The sequence below is a fragment of the Phascolarctos cinereus genome, unplaced genomic scaffold (genome assembly GCF_003287225.1).
Source record: "Phascolarctos cinereus isolate Bilbo 61053 unplaced genomic scaffold, phaCin_HiC Scaffold_3;HRSCAF=262, whole genome shotgun sequence".
In the NCBI taxonomy this organism is placed as follows: Eukaryota; Metazoa; Chordata; class Mammalia; order Diprotodontia; family Phascolarctidae; genus Phascolarctos; species Phascolarctos cinereus.
This window is the reverse complement of record NW_027555736.1, coordinates 116,472-143,494: the sequence shown is the minus strand read 5'-3', so window position 1 is coordinate 143,494 and position 27,023 is coordinate 116,472. Positions and strand designations below refer to the sequence as shown.

At 48.5% G+C, this 27,023-nt stretch overlaps 1 protein-coding gene across 8 annotated transcripts in view; it reads left to right on the top strand.

Annotated features, from left to right (window-relative positions):
- Positions 1 to 842: 842 nt before the first annotated feature.
- LOC110198680 (scavenger receptor cysteine-rich type 1 protein M130-like) overlaps positions 843 to 27,023 on the top strand; it is a 42,972-nt gene continuing 16,791 nt past the window's right edge. For 7 of the 8 annotated variants that reach the window (XR_013485129.1, XR_013485128.1, XM_078150656.1 and 4 more), the window contains exons 1-10: positions 843 to 1,000; positions 3,631 to 3,720; positions 5,640 to 5,960; positions 8,645 to 8,965; positions 9,626 to 9,946; positions 17,883 to 18,197; positions 23,504 to 23,818; positions 24,193 to 24,507; positions 24,833 to 24,925; positions 25,012 to 25,326. Coding sequence is in view for 6 of the 8 variants with exons in the window: in XM_078150656.1 (XP_078006782.1) it covers positions 970 to 1,000; positions 3,631 to 3,720; positions 5,640 to 5,960; positions 8,645 to 8,965; positions 9,626 to 9,946; positions 17,883 to 18,197; positions 23,504 to 23,818; positions 24,193 to 24,507; positions 24,833 to 24,925; positions 25,012 to 25,326 (2,437 nt within the window). In the remaining 2 variants the exon portion in view is untranslated. The remainder of the gene's footprint in view (positions 1,001 to 3,630; positions 3,721 to 5,639; positions 5,961 to 8,644; positions 8,966 to 9,625; positions 9,947 to 17,882; positions 18,198 to 23,503; positions 23,819 to 24,192; positions 24,508 to 24,832; positions 24,926 to 25,011; positions 25,327 to 27,023) is intronic. The other variant, XM_078150655.1, reaches the window with a different exon arrangement.

The following is a 27,023-nucleotide window of genomic DNA, read 5'->3' as shown; positions in this document are numbered from 1 at the left end:
CCTAGGCCTGGAGTCAGGAGGGCCTGAGTTCAGATCTGGCCTCAGATACTTACTAGCTGTGTGATGCTGGGGAGGTCACTTAACTTCTGGTTGCCTCAGTTTCCTCATCTGTAAAATGGGGATAATAACAGCAGCTCCTCTGAAGGGTTCTGCGAGAGTTGAATGAGAGAATCTTTGTAAAGGACTGTGCAGACCTGGAGGTGCCCTAGAGATGTGAACTCTGGTTATTATGGTCTGACTGTGCTCATCCTCCGCAAGCTTCTTCTGGCTCTTTGTAATCAGCCACCTTCTAAATGAATGCTCTCGAATTCTCCCTGGAATTCCAGACCACTGGCCCATAGTTTTCTATTCTTCCTCCTTTCTGGAAATAGGCCCATTTGCCTTAGCTTATTCCTAATGTGTCTCTCCTGTCTTCCGTGACTGTTTCCAAATCTCTGACTGACCCAGCTCTTCCAGGAGTCTGGAGCGGGTTCTTCTGGATACCAACTTCCTGTAAGCCTGTCCTGAAGGAGGGTTTCAGGGATGAGCTGAACCAGCATTTTCCTACAGAAGTGACTTTCCTCACTGGCCGTCAAGAGGAGAGGGGTTATTTATGTAGTCAAGGTTGAACCTGGTTTCCTTTAGGTTTTCCTTTCTTTGGGAAGAACTATTATAGATCCCTTCTCCAAGGCATAGCAGTGTTGACATAAAATGAAGAAATGAAAATATGAAAATTCATCAGAATTCAGTATTTAGTTTAAAATTTCCTAATTCTTAAACAAAATCTGGCTGCCAAGTTTCTCAATTTCCTCTTGTTGTTCCTTGTTCCATGATTGGGAGAAGGCAAGGATAAAAAGGAACATCAGCTCTCAGGGTAACTTCTCCTTTTGAGGTGACATTGTTGCTGCTTGGAGGGAATCCTCAGAGCTCAGCTGTGCCCCTTCTTTGGGGGCCCGTGGACAACACAAGGCAGAGGTGGGCAGAGCCACAATGTGGCTACCTGAACACTCCAAACCTGCAGGTAAAGGTTTCCTCCTTTCTCTCCATCGATGTCTTTTGGGAAATTCTTACAGTCCAGAGAACATGGACATGGGGGTTAAGAAAAGATCTGAAATGTGGAAGACATGGGGAAAGTACGAGTGAGCTCAGAATAGGGCTGGAGGCATAAGAAGGTTTCAAGGAATTAATCTGCCTATGATAAGAACAGGAGCAAAGCTGGCCTTGAGGGACAAAGTGGGAGGTAGGTGGTGCTAGTCAGTGTCTAACAACTGGCTTTCCAAAATCGCAGGAAACATGTTGAAGTGGAAACTGAATTATTAACGTTTTTACTTTCTTAAGTCTAGGCAAAAAGTGAAACAAGAAATCAGACTTTGATGTGTCAGTATTCCCAGTGAAAATTTCACAATCTGGTGAACCGGACAAGGTCCAGAGGGAGTAGCAAGGCAAGAGGGAGAACAGAGTAGGAAAAGGATAGAGGAAGAAAAGAAGAAAGGAGGGAAGAGTGTGTCTGCTCTCTCACCAGCAGCAGATGGCCCAGGAGGGAGGAAGGCCCTTTTTACTGGGCACCCACTTTATGCAATGGACTAGAGCAAATTCATCTGCTCCAAGGCTTAGAGGAGGGAGGGTGGAGGGGGTCAATGCCTGGGAGAGTGTTAGGTTCTGACCATCACCATCATCTTAGAGCTTCTGGGTGTATGTGTGGGGGTGCTAGGGAACCTTGGCAATAATATTTGCCATGGATAGGTTTTTTTCATCTTTTAAAAAAATATTTATTTATTTATTTTTAGTTTTCAACATTCACTTCCGTAAGATTTTGAGTTTTAAATTTTCTCCCCGCCCCAAGATGGCGTGCAATCTGATGTAGGCTCTCCTTATACATTCATATTAAGTCTATTTTCCCATTAGTCATGATGTAAAGAACAATTAGAACCAATAGGAGGAACCATGAGAAGGAAGCAATAAAACAAAACAACAAAGGAAAAGGAGAGCAAACAGTCTGCTTCCATCTGCATTCAGACTCCATGTTCTTTCTCTGAATGTGGAGAGCATTTTCCTCTGTGAGACTTTTGGAATTGTCTTAGATCCTTGCAAGAGTCAAGTCTATCAAAGTCAGTCACAGCACAGTGTGGCTGTTACTGTGTACAACGTTCTCCTGGTTCTGCTCCCTTCACTTGGCATCAGTCCATACAAGTCTTTCCAGGTTTTTCTGAAGTCAGCCTGCTCATCATTTCATATAGCACAATAGTACTCATTTACATTCATGTACCACAGCTTGTTCAGCCATTCCCCACTTGATGGGCATCCCCTCAATTTCTGATTCTTGACCACCACAATAAGATCCACTACACATATTTTTGTACTTTTCCCATTTTTATCTCTTTGTGATATAGCCCTAGAAGTAAGTGGTATTGCTGGATCAAAGGCTATGCACATTTTTATAGCCCTTTGGGCATAGTTCCAAATTGCTCTCCAGAATGGTTACATCAGTTCACAACTCCACCAACAATGCATTAGTGTTCCCATTTTCCCACATTTTCTCCAACATTTATCATTATTCTGTTTTGTCATGTTAGCCAATCTGATAGGTGTGATATGGTGCCTCAGAGTCTGATTTGCATTTCTCTAATCGATTTAGAACATTTTTTCAAATGACTATAGATAGCTTTAGTTTCTTCCTCTGAAAACTGCCTGTTCATATCCTTTGACCATTTATCAGCTGGGGAATGACTTGTATTCTTATAAATTTGACTTAGTTCTCTATATATTTGAGAAAAGAGACATTGCTTGTAAAAATTCTTCCCCAGTTTTCTGCTTACCTCCAATCTTGGATTCATTGACTTTATTTGTGCAAAAACTTCTCAATTTAATGTAATCAAAATGATCCATTTTGCATTTTGTAATGTTCTCTATCTCTTGTTTGGTCATAAATTCTTTCCTTCTTTATAGATCTGACAGATAAACTAATCCTTGCTCTCCCAGTTTGTTTATGGTATCAGTATTTATATCTAAATGCTGTGTCCATTTTGACTTTATCTTGGTATAGGGTGCAAGATGTAGGTCTATGCCCAGTTTCTGCCATACTCATGGATAGATTTTGAAAGGGAACAAATGGACTCCTGGAGGAAGGAAGGGATAGTTGAGCGGACCTGGCAGTGAAGAAGCTTATTGTTCAATGGTCAATGGAAAGAAGATGGAGGGAAGGGAAAGAGAAGCCATGTGGAGAAGAAGCAGTGGAAGTGTTGGAATGGGGCTATGCATAAGAGGGAGGGGAGAAGTGGTGAATCAAATAAGGGCAGCACCCTCCAAACTCTCAAAGTTGGCCAATAAGGAAGCAATTATGATGTGTTCTGGTTCTAGTAGAAGCAATAAATGCATTTAGGGGCAGAGACTGTAATGGGCCATTTGGAAGCCCACACCTTCAGTCTCATTCCTAAAAGCCTTTCTCCTCCAGGACTCCACCGGGGCCTGGGATCATCATGGTGCCCCCAGAGTTCCCATGAGCTTGGGTCTGAACTTTCCTCAGTCTAGGTCTGTATCTCTGTGTCACTCTGTTTTGGAGGAGGAGGAAGGTCTCCCTAGATCTGACTGCCTCCCTGTGCCAAGGCCCTGAGGTCATTCCAATTCTACCTTGGGGTTTTCTCATCCCTACAGAACTTGGAAGATGCTGGCACCAACTGCCTCGCTGGACTTGTGGCCTTTCCCTCCTGCTGGTCAGTACCTGCTTCCTCAGCAGCTGTGTTGGTAGGTTCTGGGTCCCTCTGCTCCCCATTTTCCTAGCCTGGAGCTATGAAGAAGCTCCAGGGAGCCTAGGGCATACCCCAGTGCAGAACAACAGCTGGCCCTGGTCTAGCACTGGGCAGTTTCTGGGCACTTCCTTCACTCCTGCCCTTTGAGGTAGACTGTTCATGTCATCAGCTCCAATTTATGCAGTGCCTTTGTCAGCATTGTAGGGCAGCCAGCTGGTGGAACTAGCAAGCCAGGTCTTGAGTCTGCTTGGCCCTTGGCTCTTCTCTCATGAGCCCTGCCTAGAAGTCACACCTTCAGGAACTGAAAAGACCTGATGCTCCTCCAAACCCTTCTAACCCTAAAAAAGCTGTGGTTGTCTGGCAAAGGAAGAAAGGGGTTGAGACAGCTTTCAAAATTCCAGGAAAAAATTCCCTGGGAAGGAAGAGAAGGAAAGGGTGCAGTGTGAGGAAGGCCACAAAATAGCCAAGGCCAGACCTGCCAGGCAGAGGGCTGTGGAGGCTGCTGTTGCAGTATATTGAGGCCAGGTGGGATTCTGAGGATCTGGGAGCAGATGCCGCAGTAGGTGATAACTAGAGTGATGAAGTATCCTTGCCTCCGACTCTATCCCAAGGGAGCTTGTGAAGGAGGCAGGTTTTCCGATGTGTCTGTGGGTAGTCCTGGCCAGCCTTGTGGATGGGAATGTGTCAGTGGCTTCCAGCCTGCACCACCAGACCTTGCTCTGTGCCTCAGTTTTTTATCTGTAAAATGAGGACTTTGGAGTTCTTTCCGGTTCTAAATGTTCGACCCTCGGGCCCCCGGTTTGAAGAGTAAAAAGATACAAATATGGGGAGATGGTTGTGGGAGAAAAGTGGAGTCAGAGAAGCACATCTGAGCAGGGGCATCATATTGGGGCTCTACCCAGTGTCTGTCCTAGCCTGGCCCTGGAGCCTGAGATAGCTGGTAGAATTCAGACAACTGTTTCTGAATGAGCAAAGGGAATGGAGGAAGCCTGAGAGACCCTAGAGAATTCCCATGTGAAGTGGCTTGACCCTGGCCCCATTCCTGCAGGGCCAGTTCTGTTACATTTGACCTTCCCACACCTCCCTCCCAAGGGTTCTCTAGGATGTGCTCTGGAGGGATTGGGGGGCCTCTCTTCTGTGCCCCACATTTTTTGAGGGGGGCATAGTGACTAGCATTCCAATTGCCTTGAGCCCCTCAGCATTGGATTAGCTTTTACAAAGGATATTTGTTGCACAGATATAGCCAGAACAAACATTTCCCTCTCTCCCCTAATATTTTAGAGAAGAAATCCTCCCTAGTGCCCTCCTCTCCATACCTGCCCCTTCCCCACACCACTTCTGGTGGGGAGTGCAAAGTTCAGTTCCCACATAACAAGCCAGCAGAGCTTCTGCTGGCTGGCCAAGAGCCCACTGTCCACAAGGGGACCACATCGGTCTTGCTCCTCAGGATGGAGCTTCTGGTTTGGCTGAAACATCTAGCCTGGGCCCCTGGACCACCAGGTCCTGTCTTATGTGGCCAGACCAGATCAGAGAGTCTTCTCCCTGCATGGGGACCAAAAGAATAAAACCTAGTCCTGTTTCTTGGGGCCCCATGATCTGGTGGGCAGAGGGAGAAAGGTGATTCTGAGGCTCTCCCCCTTGACCACATGGGCTGATTGCAACAATCCTTTAGCCTCTAACATGGAAGAAGGAAAAAGCCCTCGTAGGGTCCAGACAGATGGTTCTAAAGATTCAGGCTCTTCCAGTGAGTCAGCCCGCATCCATGTGACAGGCTAAGCTAGCATGTCCACACATCTTCCATGTCGCTGACTCCATCTTAGATGGACGGGGCATGTGCCAAGCCTTCATACATCAGAATCCTGATCCCATGACCTTTGGCCTCTCGTGTAACTCTGGTCTGCCTCTCCTTTGCAGGGAATTCAGAGCCCGAGTTGAGGCTGGTCAATGGAAGCAGCCCCTGTGAGGGCTTAGTGCAACTGAAATTCCAGGGCCAGTGGGGGACACTATGCAGCGACAGCTGGGGCAGAAATGAGGTTTCTGTGGTCTGTAAGCAGCTGGGGTGTCCCTCTGCTGTCAGCAGCTCAGGCTGGTCTAATATTAGTGATCTATCTGGACACTCATGGTTGGGCAACGTTTCCTGCCGCGGCAATGAGTCAGCTGTTGGGGCGTGCAGACACAGTCAGTGGAATCAGCAGCCCTGCATGCCTAGGCAGGAGGCCTGGGTGAACTGCTCAGGTAAGACTCACCTGCCTCTTCCCACATCCCCAGAAAGAGGACAAGCCAACTTCCTGGGAATAAATGCATTCACCCAGAGACCCTGCTCCCAGACCTGACCTGGGAAAAGTGGGAAGTACCAAGACAGTGCCCACATCTGAGCATGTCAGAGAACCCTCTGCCCTCTCCTCATGCCCGAGCTGGGTGATTGCCTTCGGGCTGCCCAAGATCTGGCCTAGTTAGGGCCCCCTTCCTTCCAATCTTCCCATCTTCCCTCTTGATTGACTTTCATGAGTCAGAGTCAAGAGGAGATCATCTCCTGTGGGAAGGGACTGGCTCCAAGAGCTGGGCCCTGGTTCTCCTTCTCCCAGGCTTCCACCTTTCTAAAAGCCCCAGTTCCTGTGGCTAATCTTGGTAGGTGGGAGTCAGTTAGAACCACCTCCACTTCTGGCCCAGCTTGCTGGATAAACCTCCTTTCATCACAGTTCAGCTAAGTCAAAGTTGGGTATGCTCAAAGGAACTTTCTTAGGGAGCCAAAGGAAGAATAAAGCATCAGGATAGGCATTGGTTGACACCAGCATCAATAATGATACCTTGGCCTTCCGTCCTCATGTCTCCTCCAGACACACACAATGGCTCATGACCCAGTGGGCTCACTAAGCCAACGAGGCCCCCACAGCTTCCAATCCCCCTCAGCTGCAGTGGTTTCTATAGTGAGAGTTCCATAGATGGAACCAAAGATTAGCTGACAGCCCATGGTCCCTAAGGAGTTTACAGTCAAATACTGTAATAAAATGTTGGCAAAGACTCACACGATCTCCCTGATGTGGGCATTCCTTTCCCTGGAGCAGATCTCACCTCGTCCTTACCTTCTTTTGTGGTGAGGCTCCTGAGCATGGGCATGGGCAGGCACTCTGTCTAGCACCCTGGGACCCTGAGGCTACTTTGTGATTCTTGGGCTCTCTGTACGTTTGTCACCTGCCTCCCCTACCAGCTGTGAGACCCTCTCTCACTGATCATACCTAGGGATGTTGCAGAATACTCTCTCATTGCCCTTTGGGTCACCTGGAATGGTGATGCTTCTGAGACTGAAGAGCTGGGGGCAGGGGAAGGAGAGAGGGGAGGGCTTTTCATGTCCTGGAGAAGTTTGGTTTCACTGATGTGGTCCAGCTTGACCTCCACCTGGGCAATCCCAGGCCTAGCACACAATCTGCTGAGCTGTAGCTGTATAGGAGATGGAGGGAAGCATGGATCTGAAGTGGGAGGGAAGAGCTGAAGAAGGTCTGAGGTGTGACTGATTGTCCTTGTGCATGAGTGAGGCAATGGAAGAGAGAAGTCATGGGAACTGGAGAGGGGTACAGGATATGCTGGGGGGGCTGTAGAAGACTATGAATTGGGGAAGAGGGGAAGTGATCTGATGGTGACGAGTGTCTGAGAAGAATGAGGAGGACCTGAGGTGAGTGATGAGGGATTGTGGCAGAGGGACATTTGAACATGGCTTGGGGGAGCCAGGAGCCCACCCACGTCCTTTCCTGAAGCTGGGGATACAAGATGGAGCAGCCACCTTGGTGAGGGGGCCAGGAGACAGATGGGCATCTGAGCATACCAGAAGATGGAGGGACTGGGTAGGAAGAGATGGACTCTGAAATAGAATTTGTCAGTTGAAGCAGTCTTGAAATGGCCCAGGGGACAGGGAGGGTGGAATAGATGAGGGGATGAAAAGGGGCAGAGGAACCCAGGGTTGGTTTTGAATCCTAAGGATGAAAGGAGAGGAGGCAGGAATTCATTAGCCTCAATACACAGAGAGAGAAGCTGAGCTGAGAGAAGGCTTTTAATAAGGAAGCTGTGTCTAGGACCAGCACCTCCATCCTAGGGCAGCCAATGCCTGCCTGATACCTCCCTGATGTGAATGGCCAGGGCAGGGCAGGGCATTCTGCACCCAGGAGTGTGCCTCTGGGATCAAAGGAGTGGATGCTTGTAAAAAGCCTTTATCCCAGAGCCTGACACATGCTAGATTCTATGTGAGTGTGCACTGCCTTCCTCTTCCTCCTCTCTGGGCATGATGGCAGAGCAAGGCTGTGCCCAAGGGCTTACTCTAGAGATGCCTGAGGTCTCAGCAGAACTCCTGGATCCATGTGGGTGTGGCAGGGGTTTGATAGGGTGCTTAGGTGTCTCTCTGATGGTACCTCTGAAGTCAAAGCTGGGAAGACCTGATGAACTCACAGGCTGGAAGGATCCAGTCTGAAACAGAAGGTTCTAGAGGGTGTCAATGGGGTTAGAAAATGAGATTAGGGTGTGGGATCCCAAGGAAGGGCAGGGCAGAAAGGTCAGGGTCTCAGGAAGAAGAGGAAGCGTGGCTAGGAGGAGAGGGGAAGGAAAGGGGAAAGGGAGATACCTTCTGGGCACTTCCAGCCCTTAACTTCCACCCTAAGCTTTCAGTCTACTTCTTGTGGAAAAAGACCAGAGAATTCAGGACCCTCACCTGACAGCTCAGGTTCCTGGTGTGTGTGTGTGTGTGTGTGTGTGTGTGTGTGTGTGTGTGTGTGTGTGTGTAAATGTGTGAGAGTATATGTGTGTGAATGTGTGCAAATGTGTATGTGTGTGTGAGCGTATAGTGTGTGAGTGTGTGTGAGTGTGTAAGTAAGTGTATGTGTGTGAATCTGCCTGACATATTCTCTGGTGACAGAAGCTTTGTCCCCAACTAGACAGAGCAGACCTGGAAGTGAGGCTGGTTGGTGGCCCCAACCGCTGCACAGGACGTTTGGAAGTAAAGGTCCAGGGTGAGTGGGGGACCGTGTGTGATGACCTCTGGGGCAAGGAGGATTCTGAGGTTGTGTGCCGGCAGCTGGGCTGTGGAACAGCTTACCACTTTCAGAAGCCGGTGGGTCCTGGCATCGGCACTGGCACCATCTGGATGGATGACGTTGGCTGCCATGGCAATGAGTCGTCTCTCTGGGACTGCAGCCATCGAGGATGGGGTCAGCACAACTGTAACCATCATGAGGATGTGGGACTGGTCTGCTCAGGTGAGGCCCATGGGGAGGACCCTGTTGAAGGAGGCTGGGCATAAGGTTATGTGGAGCAGAGGCAGAGCCTGAAAGCCAGCCAGCTTCTGACCTGGCCTGGACTCAGCACAACTCTGTAGGCAAGGGGGCTGCTTCATGTAATTGATTATTAATATTAAATTGAATTAATTGGCACTGACCTAGATTCTGGGGTTACAACGATGCTAATGAGCAGCAACTCACAGATGTTTTCTAGGGATCCCAAAGCGTGGGTTGGATCAAGCCTTCAGGTTTCGATAACAGAGGGGCCCAGTGCACAGCTTGCTGCTCCAAATGTCCCTTACAGTGTTCAGACCTGTCCTGTGCCTTCAGAGCCTTAACCTCAGAGAGAACATTTCTGGGGCCACAAGGACTGACACATGGGGGGGTTGCCAGAACATTAGTATTCAGGACCCAAGGGACAGTACTTTCTGCCCCTAAGACTTAGTCCAGGTCCATAGGGGAAACATGTTCTCTTCTGACCCCACAAGGCTTTGTACCAGGATTCCCTACCTCCTGTGCCCTCTCCCCCTCCCTCCTCTAACCTCACCTCTACCCCACCACAGGAATTACTGTGGAGTTCCCTCCTCCTTCCCAGCTTTCCCCATCACTGCTGTCTCTCTCCCCATGTCTCTCTTGCAGAAGGAGCAGATATGGAACTGAGGCTGGTGGGCGGAACAAAAAATTGTTCTGGGCTGGTGGAAGTGAGAGTGCACGGACAGTGGGGAAGAGTCTGTGATAACAACTGGAACAAGGATGTTGCCGGAGTGGTGTGTAGGCAGCTCGGATGCCCCTCCCCCCAGAACGCAGTGAGCTGGTTTGATGGTGGCGAGGAGGTAGAGCAGATTTGGTTCAGCAGTGTTCACTGCCATGGGAATGAGTCAGCCCTCTGGGACTGTGAATACAACGGATGGTCCAACTATGGCTGTGAGTCCCAGAACCATGCTAGAGTCATCTGTTGTGGTAAGCCACCTGGGTGGTGGAGGTGGGGAGGGATTTGGTCAAGAACTTTTCTTTAACCTTACTTCTACCCAGAGGCAGCTAGCTGGAAGACTTGAGCTCAAATTCAGCCTCAGATGCTTACTAGCTGTGTGACACCGGGCAAGTCACTCAACTTCTGCCTGCCTCAGTTTCCCTATCTGTAGGATGGGGAATAATGATAGCACCTTCCTCCCAGAGTTGTTGTGATAATGATCAGGTGAGGTAGTATTGGTCAAGAGCTCTGCAAACCTTATAGTGCATGTATGCATACACTCTTATCGCCATCATTCCATCTGTGAGTTGGCCCCTAGCTTCTCCCCTCAGAGCCAAGTTCCTACCTAGAGCTCTTTCTTATCTTTTGAAGATAGGAGACCCAGAGAGGGTCACTTGACCTCTGAGTTATCTATTCCCATTGACCAGCCACCTTTTACCTGCATATCCACATCATACTCTGGCCTCCTAGAACTACAACCTTATGCCTCTATTTCCCTAGAGCCTTAAGGAAATTATGTTGGCAGATGTAGGGAGGGGTTAGGATTAGACAGGAGATTCTTCTCTGTGAAAGGTGGTCAGGGTTTGGCCTAAACTCCTGAATGTGTGGGTGGAGAAAAGGTTTAACCAAGGAGGTTGAGGAAGGAGAGAAATCAGAATGGTATCCATTTTATGGATGAGCTTGGGTAACTGAGAGGACCGAGGTGCCCTCGATGGAAATAGAGAAGCTAGGAGAGGCGTGAGCATGGGGGAAAGCAGGAATAATTCTCATGTTGCATTTGGCACACCGAGGAACATCCAGGTGGAGATGTCCAGCAGGAATTTGAGGGCACTCGGCCCAAGTCCAGAAGAAAGGTTAAGGTTAAATAGACAGATTTTAGAGTCACCAGTGAAGAAACAGATGATTGGATCTGTACAAGAAGATGACATCATCAAGGGAGAGAGGTTTGCAGCATGAAAACAGAAAAGGGTCAAGGTCAGAGCATTTGGCATCAACCCATCATAGGGAGAAGGGAGGCAGACGAGATAAAGCCAAGGACACTGAAAAGTGAGGTTCTGACCATCCGGTCAGGAGGAGAACCAGAGAAGCAGTTGGCAGAAGCCAAGGAAAGGAGAGTCCCCAGGGGAGGGGGAGGTTAACAACTTCAGAAGCTACAGAAAGGTCAGAGAGGACGAATACTAAGAAAGGGCCCTGGCTTCATTTATTGAGTAACCTTGGCTGGGTGGTTGGTAACCTTGGGGAGCAGTGTTGGTAGAGGTTGGTTCAGAAGCCAGATTGTGAGAGATTGAGTTGTGAGTAGGAGATAATGAATGTAGATGACGTTTTCTAGGAGATTAAGTGTGAAAGAGTGGAGATATGAGGGTGGAGGTATCTGCTCCCAGGCATCAGCTGAAGGCTTTGTAAGGATGAGTGTGGGTGGAGGAATGATCCTATTTGTAGGATTGTTTCTACCTGTAAGCAGCAGAGGGTGAAAGTGGGAGGGTTAGGGATGTTTGAAAGGGTTAGCTCCCAGAAGAGATTAGAAGGTGTGAGACTAAGGGGACAGGGAGAGGGTGAAAATCCAATAGTCAACTCTAAGAAGATCACTCTTCAGGTGTGTGATGGTTATTTTTTCCCACTGGATGTAAAATGCTGTACTAACTCTCCCTGGCGGCTCGGTGTTACCAGCAGAGGTGACGCCCTTGCCATCCATGCCTTCATCTAAGTCATTGACAAAAATATTGGGCAGCATGCCAACAATGCATCTCTGGAGTTCCCTCCAAGAGACTTCCCTCCAAATTCACAGCAGCCTCAGTGCCTGCATCAGTGATGGAGCCCTCTCCCTGTCATCAACTGTTCTCAGCCCATCCACCCCAAGGAGGAAATGGCTTCTCATTGACTCTCCCCTGATCTTCAGTATGGTGCCATACAATTTTTTTTTTTTTGTATTTCCCATTCATTTCTTGCCTCAGCTAATTCTGGGCACAGTGCTTCTGACTGTTTGTGGTCACTCTTGGTTACTCTCCATTGCTTCCATCTGTTATTTATTTTCCTGATGTGATTTCATTAGTCAGTCAATGAATATTTAACACCTACTATGTTCTAGGATACTTAGTATGTGCTAAGGGAAATACTTAACCCTGCCTTAACCCTAAAGGAGAGTCCCTGCTCTCAAGTAGGTTACAGTCTAATGGGGAGAACAACATGCAAACAACTAGGGCTGGGCAAATCACTTAACCTCAGTTTTCTCATCTGTAAAATGGGGATAATGATACCACCTTCCTCCAGAGTTGTTTTGAGAATCAAATAAAACACTTAACACAGTGCCTGGCATATAATAAGTGCATATAAAAGTTATTATTATTATTACTTACAAACAAGCTAGATACAGGATAAATCAGGGGAAATTAGTAGAGAGAAGCCACTCAAATGAGAAAGGTTGGAAAAAGCTTCCTGTAGAAGGTTGGATTGTATCAGAGACTTGATGGGATCTAGGGAATCCAAGAGGCAGAAATGAGGAGGGAGAATAGTCCAGGCATGGGAGACAGCCGAGAACTTGCCTGGAATCAAGAGATGGAGGGTTGTGTTCAGGAGTAGCCAGGAGGCTGGGAGCACTGGATCTAAGAGGATGTGTCCAGGAGCAAGGTGTAAGAAGACTGAAAAGGGAGGACAGGCTGGGGTAGGAAGGGCTTTGAAAGACAGAACTTTTTATTTGATTGTAGAGATGACAGGGAGACACCTGGAGTTTATTGAGGATGAGGGTAACGAGTCAGACCTGTACTTCAGAAGGATGGATTTGACAATTGAATGGAGGATAGTTTTGAGGGGGGGAAGACATGAGGCATGCAGCCTCCCCTCCAACAGCTATTGTAATAGTCCACATGTGGGATGGTGAGAGTCTGCATCAGGATGGGGGCGAGTGACATGGGAGAGAAGGTGGCATATTGGAGAGATGTTACAAAGGTGCAACAATTGATTGGATATGGGAATGGGGAAAAATGAATCACTGAGGGTGACACCCAGGGATCCTGGGTGACTGGGAGGAGGGGGCACCCTCCACAGTAGCAGGGAAGGTTGGACCAGGGAGGTTTGGGGTAAAGGTCGAGTTCTCTATTACACGTGTTGGGTTTCAGATGTCTACTAAATGTCTGGTTCTTGATGTCTGAAAGGCAGTCGGAAATGAGAAATTGGACGTGAGCAGAGAGGTTGGGGCCAGAGAAGTAGACCTGAGAATCATTAGGATAGAGATGATAAAGGGACGGGAAGTCACACAACTAACAACTAGGTGTTTGAGGCCAGATTTGAACTCAGGTCTTTCTGACTCTTGGCTGGGAGCTTCATCCACTGTACCAACTAGTTGCCTCAATAATTGAGTCCATGAGACCCTCAGTGTGGAAACTCTCCAGTACGGCCAATTAACACCTCATCATAATCTGTCGTCTTAGTGTGGAGCTGCCGAGACACAAGTGGTGAAGTCACTTGGCCAGCCCACGTTTGTCCCTATCTCCCAGATGCTTCTTCCATCTCTCATAGATGTCTCTGATGGATGGGGTCTCCGAGCACTCTCCAGGGTGTCTGTTCAGTGCACTCCTCTTGGTCTCATCATCTGTTTTGGGAATTTCAGCTTTCAAACCTTCCCTCTCTTCTTGAGTCTTCCATATGCTGCTTTCTTTGAGTTCATCTCCCCCAACAGCCAGAGTGTGCTGGTTTTCCACTCCCTTTTGGTCTCGGACTCTCAGGCCAGGTGGCTGCCTGCTTCAGCTCCTCACCTTGCTCCTGCCCTAGAACTTGAGAGCTGCAAGGGACCGTAGTGGCCTTCTACTCTCACCCTCCCATGAAGGGATCTCCACGACAACACAGAAACCTCACCTCTACTGGAAGACCTCGCAGGAGGAAGAACCTACCCCGTCTGGAAGGAGAGTGCTGGACCTCAGAACAGCTCTCGTGGGGAACAGGATTTGGCTTGTATCCAGTCAAATCCGTGTCTCCGAAAACTTTGCCCACTGTCATTTCACCTTAGGACCACCTACTTTAAGACAGGAAAAATGAACTTTCATAGGTCTAAGAAAGGGGGAAAGTGTAACCCTAAGGTGCAGATCTTAAGTGAAGAATGGCCTTTGATCCCTTAACTGATGAAGATTGGACACCTATGTGTGCAGGAGGCCTGAGGTCATCAATCTCTGGGAAACAGAGCAGGGCTGGGCAGTGGCGCCAACAAGAAGGAAGCAGAAGGGAAGGCAACGTCAGAGCAGGACTCAGTCACCAAATGCTCTGGAGAAGTAATAACACTGGACACACTGATAGCACTTCATTTGCCCCTCCCAGAGGCCTTGTGAGGCAGTTACTAACAGGTATATGGTGGATGAGGAAGGCACTCACTGACATGCCCATGGTGCCATTGTTAGGAAGGATTGGCGTCTCCAAGTCTGGCACCTTGTCTATTCTGCCACATGGCCTTTTAAGGAACCTAAGGATTGAGTGTGAGGAGGTACCACTGTCATGGCCCCTGATGACCTTAGAGAGGACACAGAGCAGAAGCCACTGTGCAGACCATCTGAGAAGCTGGACCACCCACTCCTGTGGTCACTTCTGTGCTTGACTTCCCCTTCATCTCTTGGAGGGAGCCACTTCTCAGTGCCTGACAGACTTAGGAGTCCCCCAGAAATTAGGGACATCAGAAGAAGGGCTGATATGGAGAGCTGAGAGGTTCCTCCATCCAGTGGCCTCCTTAGGAAGCCACCAATTAACATCATCTAGAGGTGTGGCCCCTCTTCCCTAGTCTGCAGATGGCTAGGCAGCCTGTGCTGGGGAAAGAGAGCCCATGCTGTCCTGGAACAGGCCATTCCAGGTGGGGCCCCTGACATCATTTCTATACCTTGCTTCTGGCTTCATCCTTGGAGACCCAGGAAGGGAGTCCTCCTCCACAGAGTGGGCCTTTCACTCCACTTCTGCCTCGACCCCTCTCCGCCCTGACTTCTCCTACGTAGGTTCAGTTACTTCAGCCAATCCTTATATGACCTTCTCCATCCTGGGAGCCTCTTCTAGCTACTCTCCAGCTTATGGCCTCAAGGGAGCATGGTAACTAGAGCACAGGACTTAGAGCCAGGAAGACTGAGTTCAAATCTTTCCTCACTTGCTAGCTAGCTGTGTGACCCTGGGGAATTCACTTCACCTCACTCTCAGCCTCAACCTTGAATCCAATCAAACCCCCAGATCTTTTTTTTCCTTGCTAGCTGCTTTGTTAGGTCTAACTCTATTTTCTGATTTTGTACTTCTGATGTTGATTTTTTTGGACCATGGTTAAGACCTTACAATTATCCTGATTGATTTCAGCCCAGTACCCTGGGCTGCCAAGATTGTCTTTTATCTAGTATGTTAGTAATCCTCCCCAGCAAATCCAAATCATGGAGATCAATGCTAACCAGTTCAAGTCCAAGCGAGTGATTGTCCTCCCAGACCCAATCCTGCTTTGGCCTGGAAGCTCTGGTTTGCTCCATTTCTGATCTGGTTGGTTCTTCCTGACTTAGGCCCCCCTTCTTCCCCTGTTGGTGCCAAGCTTGGTAGAGACAACAGATCAGCTTAGGCCCACTACTACAGGCCAGAATCTCTGAACGCAAGCAAGCCAGCAGCCTCAGCATCCTTGGTAGCAGGGAGTTAGGCCTGCATTGCTAAGCCTAGCTGAGAGGATCACACAGGCAAGTCAAGGAATTATTAACTATTCTGGTTTTGGCAGAGAGAATTCCAGCAGATGAGCAGATAATTAAGATCCACTATTGAATGGTAAAGCACAGCACAGCAACTAGTGTGCATTAGGTGCTTAATAGAAGCTTGTTCCCTTCCTCTTTCCACCTTCTGCATCAGGACTCTCCCCTGCCAGGCTTGGGATTTGTTTCCTAAGCTCTTTGTCGCTTCTTTGTTCTTACCTAGATGCTCTCGAGCATCATTTAATGATGAAATCACTTTTGTTTCTCCTTTTGTGGACCCTCACCTACCTGTCTCCGCCGGCTCTCCCTACTCTGGTTCCTGAACTGCCTTCTGAAGAGAGAATGCTTCTCCCCTCCCCCTGCCTCCATCCTGTTTCTTTTGCCAAGGCTACTTCTGTTTGGAACCATCTTCCAAGCAGTGGTTTCACTCCATCACATCTCAGTGATGCCTATCAGACCAAATCTGCCTCCTTGAATTAGAATCCCCAGGCCCTTTGCTTGCTGGTTCTTTAAACATCAGACGTTTGTGTTCAGGCGAAATGAAGCCAGTGGTTTTATTACTGAGCTTTTTCTCAAACATTTGGGGGTATCAACTGCTAACCCTTTTCCTTTTTTGTAGCTCCTTTCTAGCTTGCTGGGTCGCATAGCTGATCTTCTTCCCCTGCCTTAGCGATGTAAAAGCCCTTTTGTCAGATGGATGACTTCAGGGGAAACCGTTCTCTCCCTGTCTATGATGAATTGGCCTTCAGACGTGGTTCCCGGGTCCAAACCCAGTTCCCAGACCCCACTTTCTTGGCCAACTAGTGACCCCCTTTCTCCTCCCCCAATTCAGTGTTCTTTTTATAGCCTGGATCCAAGTAATCTTCATTTTGCTTGCCCAAGACTTCACAATCTGCGACAATACTTTCTAGATCTGTCTGGCAGTGAGTGTGCTTTCTATCCACATGACTCACCAGGAGCATGTAGGTACCAGCTGTTTGGATGAGTCTGGAGAGGTGCCCTGGGGTGTCTTGGAAATGCACCTCAGCCCTCTCTCTTGCTCTTATCAGAGCCACAAACCACTGCCTCGGTGCCCCTGGCAGGATTGCCATGGCTATCCGCCCTCGGTCTGCCCCCCGCCCCCGACACCTTCTGGGCTCTATTTCATGGCCCCACGAGGGAAGGCAGCTGCTCCCTCCTCCTCAGAGCAGTTACCTTTTGCCTTGGCAGGATAAGCTTCCTGTTCCCCTAGTTCACTCCGCTCATGCTGCTGGTTTTTTCTTCCTCTCCTCCTCTTGAAGACCCCAAATTAACTCTTCAGCTTCCTGACCAGGTCAAGTTCGGCCTTCCCCCTTGCAGACCCTCACTCCCTTCTTTGATATCTCACTTCTGGTCTGGTTTGTTTTGTCAGGAATAATAAAGAGTGGGGGGAGATGTCCCTCCAGTTCCTTCAACCTCTCTTCTAGGAGGGAGACCAGTCAGCCAGTTACCAGGCATTTACCAAGCACTTACTATATGCCAGGCATAAGCACTGGGCATACAAATGGAGGCCTGTCCTCCAAGAGCTTCCATTCCAACAGAGGAAGACAGTGCAGAGATCACAGTCTGGGCTGAGGCAGACAGCATCGCACCCTCAGGGCAAATCCATGCAGATCTCTCCCCCTTCTCCCCATACCTCCTGACTCTACTGAGGAAGTAGAGGAAGTGTAACTCTATCTAATCCTACCAATATTTTCTAAGCACACCCTCACAGAGTGGCATTGTCAAAGTCCTGTGGCTCTAATCCAACCGCACAGTCAAAGCTCACATTCAGCACCAACTATCCATGCAGAGATGCTGGTTGACTCCATCATGGGATCTGGCAAGCTTCTTCTATGTGATGATCCTCTGTCCCTAAACTAAGAAGGAAGCAACTATCCAGAGGGAAGAGAGGGGCAGCTAGGTGGCTCAGGATAGAGTACCAGCCTTGTAGTCAGGAGGATCTGAGTTCAAATCCAGCCTTAGACAGTTATGAGCTGTGTGATTCTGACTGCCTCAAAAAAAAAAAAAAGGAGGAGGGGAAAAGCATCCACCCCATATCTGGTCACCTATCCACAGGCCAGACACAATCAGGAAACCCACCTGAGGTGCCAAGACTTGGTGGGGCCTCCAATTTTCATGTGTGTGCTTGTGTATGTGGGGGCAGGGATAAGGGAGGGAGCAAGGTCTAAAACGTCTGGTTCTAGGAGATCTTTTATATGATGGAAATCTCTCTCATTTACAGATGAGGATGAGTTGGAGCTGAGGCTTGTTGGGGGTGGCAGTCAATGTGCCGGGACTGTGGAGGTCCAAATGCAGGGGCTGGTGGGCACTGTGTGCCAGTCGGCAGTGAACATGGAAGTAGCTGCGGTGGTGTGCAGGCAGCTGGAATGTGGGTCTGCCGTCAGCATCTCCCATAAGGACGGCTTTGAAAAGGTGATGATGCACAGAGGTCTCAGCAGCGTCACTTGCAAGGGGAATGAGTCATCTTTTTGGGACTGCAAGAGCTGGTGGTGGGAAGAACAGCCTTGCCGCTCCGGATCCAGAGTCATCTGTTCAGGTAAGTCTTGGTCCCAGACACACAGGAGATTGTGCTGTGTCTGCGATCCACTGCCTGCCCGTAGGACCCAGAAGCCAGAGGCTTAAGACCCTGCTCAGCTCCAGCCTCACTGAGCATAGCAACTAATCCCCAAAGTGACCACTGTTCTTCTGAGCCCTGGGGCTGGCTCTCCAGACCCATTTCCACAGTCCTCAGAGACAACCCAACCCCAAGCCTTGGATCTGAAACATCGATAGGCCTCAGGACTTGTGGTGAGGGTCCTAGATGATGCTATGGAAGTTAAGTTAATGTCAACTAGGCTCCAGATAACATTAGGGTAGAGCAGAGACCCTCCACTAGAAGCAGAAACCTCCTGGCCCTTCCTGAGAAATTCCTGTCCATACCCTGCAACCTGAAGAGCCGCCACACCCCCCTTTGCCAGGACACTGTGCCTGACCCAGATAGAGGGACTGGGGAGCCATCACAGCTTCCATTTGGATGCCTAGGGCTTGGCGCCCCACCCCTGCCTGACACTTAGCAGGAGGAGCTTGTGCTGCTGTCACCCACTGGGACACGGTAGAGTAGGAGGCGTATACTTAAGGTCGGTCTAGTGGCTCGCAGGATTCAGGGGAAGCTCGGGAAGAACCTGCCAGACCCAGCCTTGCCCCATTTCCAGGCCTCCAGAGAAAGAGACAATACACCCCCTGGATGGAACACAGGGAGGATAGACTTGCAGGGAGGGCACTCAGGATGGAGCATGAACTTCACGTGCTCACATCCACCCCCACCCCACAGTTAAGGAGAAACACACAGTGACACAGTCAATGATGGGAGGCATTCCAACCACCAAATCCACTTTTGGGGACAGCAGAGCCCACGCACTCACTGGTCACTCCCCTGCTTGTATGACATGGCATGTTGGCCTCCAGAGATCAACTGTCTGCTGGCCTGGGTCAGTTGGCCAGTGAGTGACTACTCTGCCTCCTGACCAGCTTTAGCCAGACTAGCTCACACAGACTGCTCTTCAGGGCCGGCTACAACTCTCCTTCAGGATTCTAGGGGATATATCTGAAGGGGTTTTTCTGCAATGCTTCAGCCTGAGCCCCCATTCTGTTGTGTTTTCCCCAATATAAATGACCATTATCTGTCCCATATTATTGACTCGGTGATTCTCCTCTTCAGGTCATTTAGTCAACTAATCTCAATTAGTTTTTGAAAAGGATATTTTCTAAGAGGGTTTAGTAAGAGCTACAGTGCCCCCCCCCCCAGCATCAGAGACACATTCTTCCCTCCATTACATCTTTTTTGGATCATGCTTAAATCAGCTGGCACCAAGTGGTTGCCCCATGCAGTTCACTTCTAAAGATGGTGTAGCCACTAGAGGAGTCTCTCCTTGGTGGACTAGAGTGAACCCACTGATGCCTATGGAGCTGCTGCTGCTGCCTTAATTGCCTCAGCTGCTGGCAAACTCTGGCATGGACTCCAGTTTCTAGATTCCTCATGGATCTCCTAAACTGCACCTGTGCCCTACCACCAAAACTTTTTTTTCATTTAGCAAAAATTCATTTTCTTTCCCTCCTACATTCATTCTCCTATTGGAAAAACACACAACAACAACAACAACAACAACAACAACATTGTAATAAGTACTCATAGTCAAACAAAATAAATCCCTATATTGGCCTTATCCAAAAAAATGGTAACCCACAGCCTGGTTCTATCAGCTCTCTGTCAGCAGGTGGGTAGCATGTCTCATTACTGGTCCTCTGGAATCACAGGTGGTCATTGTGTCAATCAGAGTTCTTAAGTTCAAAGTCATTTGTGTTGACAATGTCATCATTATTGTACAAATTTGTAGGGATTCTACTCTACCCTGAATCAGTTCATACAAGTCTTCTCAGGTTTCTCTGAAACTATCCCCATCATCATTTCTTAGAGCACAGACGTATTCCATTAAATTCAAGTAACATAATTTATTTAACCATTGTCCAACCGATATGTATGTATACATATACATATGTTTATATATATATATATGTTTGTGTATACACATACATATACACATATGTATACACACATATACATATAGTCAGCCAGGTGAAGTCCACCCCTCAAAATGCAGAGGAGTGTAAGCTGGGTTGAAAGCAGAAAAGTTTTATTAGGAGGGAAATCAGACCCCAGTGCTGAGGCCCACCTCCTGCCCCCTTACTAGGTATAAAGGAGCCCATAGTCCAGGAGGGGCAGGGTTGATTTATGCTTGAAAGCCACAAAGAAGAGGTTCAGGGAAGAGTTGGGGAAAAAGAATGGACAATCTTTCCCAGGAACAGGTGGGCAGAGAAGCAGAATGTTTTGCAGGAACAGTTGAATGCAAGGCTGATTTGGGCCAGTTGGTCAGGGATAGAGGGGTGGTAGTGAGGGACACAGTTCAGCAAGGTCAGCTAATGAGCCCCAGCAAAGATATCTAGGAGTGAGCAAAACTTGGGCTCATTGCAGGCTCCTTGATTGGCTCCTTTCAGCAAACAGACTTACTCTGTATCCAGTGCATCTCCCTGGTAAGGTAACTTATGGAAAACAGACATCTCAGGGGCATTTCCATAATATGTGCTGGAAATGAGACCTTGGCAGAGAAACTTGCTCATCAGTTGTTTTTGGCTTTGTCTGATGCTTTGTGACCCCATTTGGGGTTTTCTTGGCAAAGATACTGGAGTGGTTTGCCATGTCCTTCTCCAGATCATTTGCTAGATGAGGAAACTGAGGCACACAGAGTTAAGTGACTTGGCCAGGGTCACACAGCCAGTAAGAGTCTGAGGCCAGATTTAAACTCAGGAGAATGAGTCTTCCTGACTCCAGGCCCAGTGCTCTATCCACTGTGTCACCTAGCATTACACAGATGTTTTTGCCCAGTTGACTGTTTTCCTTCTAATTCTAGCTATGTTGGTTTTGCTTGTGGAAAAACCTTATAATTGAATATAATAGAATTATCCCTTTTGTCTTCTGTGATCCTTTCTATCTCTTGTTTGGTCATGAACTCTTCTATCAATAGATCTGAAAGGCAATCTTTTTTTTTAACTCTACTAATTTTTTATGATGTCACTGTTTGTGTTGAAGTCATGTATCTTTGTATCTTGGTACATGGTGTGAGATGCTGGTTTATGCCTCATATCTGACAGAATGCTTTTCAGGTTTTCAGTTAGGGTTAGCCAAATACTGCATTCTTGCTCAAGTCACTGGGGTTTGGGGGTTTATCAAACACCAGTCTCCTATATTTCTTTACTTCTGTATGTTTTGTACCTAATTTGTTCCACTAATTAGCCTATCTCTTAACCAGTACCAAACTCCCATTGATGGAATTCTAGTTGAACTTGTGTCTGAACTTTTTTTTTTCGAGGCTTTGCTTGTAGATGTTTTGGAGTCACTCTCTTTTTCTGGCTTATCCCTGTCATCCCAATAGCGCTTTGTGAGATTCTTTTGGGTTTACTCACTTTTCCAACCTTACTTCTGGAATTAGGACTTTGTGTTAGGTCCAGGCTTGGTAAATTTCTAGAGGGAATGTCTTGAGTCTTGTATAAGAATTTCAGGGAGATTCAGTCTGGGGACCTGCAAACCTTTAGTGTGTCCAAAGCTGTCTTATTCTGATAAGCTCTCAGGTCTGATCCCTGCCCTAGTGATCCGAGCTTTACAAGTTCCTGACAAGGTTTGGGTTTGAGCAGTATAACCACCTGCTTGGCCCTGGTTGGAGCTCCAACAGACTGCAGCTGGCCTCGGCCACCATTAGCCATCTGTAAATTGAGGCAGATTCAGAGACAGATTGAAGGCCACCCCTTTCATCTGAGCTATCTGTCCCAGTAATTCAACTGTAGGTCTCAGAGCAGGCCTGGGGCTGAATCTAAGACCTCATTTTTAGGTCAAAGTCACATTCTTGTTACTCTCTTGTGTTCTTGCTTCTTGGCTGGTGCATAGCCTCAGACCTGTGACTGTCTAGCTCACCATTCTGAAGTGCATGGTTCCTCCTCTCTCTATACTGGATCTGTGACCCAGCTTCTCTGTGTGCTGTATCAGGCCTGCTTGGCCTGTAGCTCTAACTTCTCCTGCCCAATGCACAGTCCCAACCCCCCTGCTTAGTATTCCCATGCTGTGCCCTCCTGGCTAAATCTTGCTTCCAATGTCTGTATTCCTTGGTCTGTATTCTCATGCCAGTCTGGGCTGGAAAAATGACTCATCATGATTTTTCCTTGGATTTCCCAATGAGTACTTGGTCTGGAGCTTGTCTAAGCCTTTGTTGGAGTAGTTGTGGGCTGCAGTGCTTCCTCCTTCTCCACCATCTTGGTCAGTTTCTACTCTCTTGACCTTTTGAGACTTATAAGGTCACAGACTAGTCTTGTACTCCAAAGACAAACAAATGCAAATAGGCAAGGGAGAGAGGTGCCACATATTCATGACCCTTCTCCGTGGCTGTACTTCTCCCTACACCCAGAGGCTCCTCTAAATTATTGCTCACTCACCATCATGAAGAGGAGGCTCATCCCTCTGTGTACACATAATCACTTCTATCTCAGAAGCCAATGAGTAGACTTTCTCTTCACCATGTGCTGAATGGAACCAAAACAGTCACAGAATCCGTGCCCTGCTCAGAAGCTCACAGGGGAGGCATCATCAGCTAAGCATATTCTGAAGGGGCATAAGGAGTGGGCTCTTGGCTTATCCACCATCACCCATGGGATGGTCAGCTCTTTAGGAACACTGATTTCTTCCCACTCCTCAAAATCTTGCACACAGAGGGGTTATTCAGTAAATGCTTGTTGATGAAATGGCACCAAGTGAAGGTGATCACACAGGGCAGCAGGGCCCACAATTCCTTCTTTCTCAAATTCAGCTTGCATGGCCTGGCAGGGAACAGGAGCAATGGGGTGGGGGAGGTGCAGGAGGATAATGAGAGTGACTTACATTTCTAGCTATGGTTCATCTTTCCCACCTATTGTCCTAAGGACCCCCGGTGCTTGGTCAAACGCAGAGACTAAGGTATTAGGTGATACAGTGACTAACATGGAAATGTTTTACATGATTACACACATATAACCTATATCAGATTGCTTTCCACCTGAGGAAGGAGATGGGGAGGGAAGGAGGGATAGAATTTGGAACTCCAAACGTTACAGCGAATGTTAGAAATGGTTTTTATGTGTAATTGGGGAAAAATAAAATATTTAAAGAAAGATATCAGGGACTTGCCTATGGTCATATAATGTCTCCAGTGGAATTGTCCATCTTGCTTTCTTGGCCCTGGAATCTCAAGGACCAATTCTGAATGAAGCCTGTTTGTTCCCTAGAGCACATGAAGCCGAAGCTGGTTGGAGGGCACTTTCCCTGCTCAGGAAGAGTTCTGGTGAAACACAAAGACACCTGGGGCTCCATCTGTGCACATGACTTCCCTCTCCCCACTGCCAAAGTGCTGTGCAGCGAGCTTCAGTGTGGTGCCCTTGTCTCCGTAGTGGAGGCAGCTCGTTTTGGAGAAAGAAACGGACAGATACTGGATGAAGAACTCAGGTGCAAAGGCAACGAGTCCCACCTGTCGCTGTGTCCCAGGGTGCTCCTCCCAGAGGACAGCTGTACTGACGGCAGGGACATCGGAGTCATCTGCTCTCGTGAGAATCAGAGAGCGCATTGCCTCTCTCTCCCCTCCTCTTCTCTTTCACCTCTGCTTCGTTCTTGGTTGGCCCAGGCGCTGATATCTGGGACTGCTGTGCGCCGTCCTTCCCATATCTGTTTTGTCTTGTCTCGTGATTCTCCGCCGGCTTGCTTTGGGTCATCGTCCCCAGTGTACCCTCACTGGGATGCCCCCTTCTAGGGCTTCCCTTCTTCCGCAGACCCTTTGGGAACGAGGGGTTTACTCTCTAGGTAGCCCCACTGACTCAGATTAACCGTACCTATGCTTAGACCTCCCTCTGAACTACTGGCCCAGCCCCATTCAACAGAACTTGGCTCCGGGCTCTAGTCCAAGACACTGTCTCCTTTGCAGGGTACATGGACTCCCGGCTGACTGCTGGAAGCTCTAGGTGTGATGGTCGAGTGGAAATTCAGATCCAAGAGGGCTGGGGAGCCCTGTGTGACTCTTCCTGGGATTTGGCTAATGCCAATGTCCTTTGCAATCAGCTTGACTGTGGAGTTGCTCTCTCAATTCCCAAAGGAGCCCATTTGGGAGAAGAAAGAGGCCAGATCTGGGGTCACATATTTCACTGCTCAGGAATGGAGCACCACCTGGGGGATTGTCCTGTGACTGCTCTGGGGGCTCCTGCGTGTACCAGTGGAGACACTGCCTCAGTGATATGTTCAGGTAACAAAAGGGAATTGACTGGAGGGCCATAATCCAGGGGCAGAGGACTCACCTTTGGAAGAAAGGGTGAAAGGGTGGCCTGAGCCTGAGCCTCAGGGAATCACAGGCGAAGGGAACGGGAGGGCAGGGAGTCGCTCCCAGGAGCAGGGGGCTTTCCCTGTGGCAGGGAAAGATTCAGACGGACCACGAAGAACAAGAATGCTCTTGCTTGGGCTGGACAACATCCTCCACTCAACCCTCCCCCTTCCTACTCCCCTCAACTGGCCAACCTGTTCACCCTCCACATGTATGTCCGACAGAGGGCTGAACAGATACATGTTTGTAGGAAACCGGACTCAAACATGGGCCCCATGCAGCGACTCCCTGCACAGCCCAGCCGGGGCTACTTATCGCTCGAGGAATTCTACGGAATGCTCAGGTGAGAACTGGGAGAACTCCTCAGAACCAGTGAGTGTGAGGCCCTACAAGCCAGCGCTGAGTCTCACCAAGCATCGTTCCTTGCAGAGATCCGTGAGATCCGCCTCGTGGACGGAGGAGACCGCTGCGCTGGCAGAGTGGAACTCTACCACGAAGGCTCCTGGGGCACCGTCTGTGACGACTCCTGGGACCTGAATGATGCCCAGGTAGTGTGCCGACAGCTGGGCTGTGGAGGGGCCTTGAATGCCACCGTTTCGGCCCACTTTGGAGGAGGATCAGGGCCCATCTGGCTCGATGATCTGAAGTGCTCTGGGGATGAATCCCAGGTGTGGCAATGTCCTTTTCGAGGCTGGGGTCGCCATAACTGCCGTCATAAAGAAGACGCAGGAGTTATCTGCTCAGGTCTGTCAATGAAAGGAGGAAGGGCAGAGGGAGGGAGGAAGAGAACGGCTCACTGCAGAGGGAGAAGCCCTATACTTAATCCTGACCTTGGGGGCGGGGTTTCTGGGACCCTAGCCCCCCTGCAGCCCCTCAGCCCTGAAGTCATGGGCAAAGTCTGATTGACAGCACCGGGATTGGGCAGGATGGGGACGAGTGGGGGTGGCTCTAGCCCTTACACAAAGAGCCCCCTAGAAGTTTACCTTCTCAGCAGCAAGTCGTGAGCAGGTGTTCTGTTGGTTTTTTAAGTAATATTTTATTTCCCCCCAAATTATATGTTAAAACAATTTTTAACATTTGTTCTTTTTAAAATGTTGAGTTCCAGTTCTATCCCTCCCTCCCTCCCTTCCCTCCACCATCTAACATGGTAAGCCATCTGTTATAGGTTATATATGTGCACGTGAATAGGAGTGAAAGAGGCAGATGATGGGACTGGTTAAGGACTGGTGTTTAGCAAGGTGTGAAGGGTGACTGGACAAGGGGAAATTTGGGATTAGAGAGTAGAGCATGGTATAGAGTAGCCCTGGTTCCCCAAAGGGCTGAATTGAAAAAAATGAGTAGAGTAACCATTGATTGCCTGAGAGGTGGAGGACATGGAGGTCCCAAGGAAGAGGAAGAATAACGTTAAGGATTGAAGGCATTGGGAAAGCTGGAATGATCAAAACTTGTGGTCAGATAAAGGAATTCCAGAGTTCACGGACTTGGATCCAGGATGGGGCCATCTCTGTATGTGGCTGAGAGAACTGGGGGAGTGAGTCAAGGGGCTGAGGAGAAGAACTGGGAAGCTGGCTATTCGAGGGAGCCTCAGCTGGCATGTGGAAATGCCCTAGCATGAAGGCAGGAGCTGGATGGGAGAGAGTTTTCCTTTCATTTTTCTGGCTCTCTCTGTAGCTCTCCAAGTCCAGCTACAGTTCCCTTCCTCCAGTGGAATCTGTTCCCCAAGATGTCTGGATCATGGTCACAATGCCTTTGCCCACTTTTCTTTCTCTTTCCTCAGTTCCTCCCATGCAGCCTTCTTTCAATAGGAAGTCTATCTGTCCAACTGGTATCACCAAGTACTTCAATGGGGAGAAATGCCCTCCTATCATTCCTGGTCAGCCTCCCCACCCCCCAACCAGGTCCTTAGTATGTGTTTGTGAGACGACATTGGACTGAATCTGAAGAGGTGCAGAGTTGTAATGAGGACAACCCTGGATCACTCTGGACTTAACTCTCTGAGTTTTAGTCTCTTCATTTGGAAAAAGGTTCTTGTAGTTGATGATTTCCTAGAACACTTATAACTGCCATTAAAAAAAAAGAAAGAATCCCCACTGGTTAATACAGAATCAAAGAAAGTAGCAACCAGCCCCTACCCCCAGAGCAGGGTAAAAAAATAAATGGACCCAGACTAGTCATTGTAAAGGATTGTACTTGGAAATGTCCAGACCAGTTATTGATTATTTTTAAAAAAAAATGAAACCTACGTGTGCTATCTTAATAAGGCTACATGTAGCAAAGCATTACAATGTAGTTCATGTGAGTTTTACTGCTGTCTTCATGTATAATAATTCTCTATGAAATAACTGTATAACAAATAACATATAATTTTCCAAGGCGAGCAGGGTGAGGGGTGAGGCAACAAGGTCTTTCCAAAACTCAGTTGTCCTCACGTTTGTGAAAAA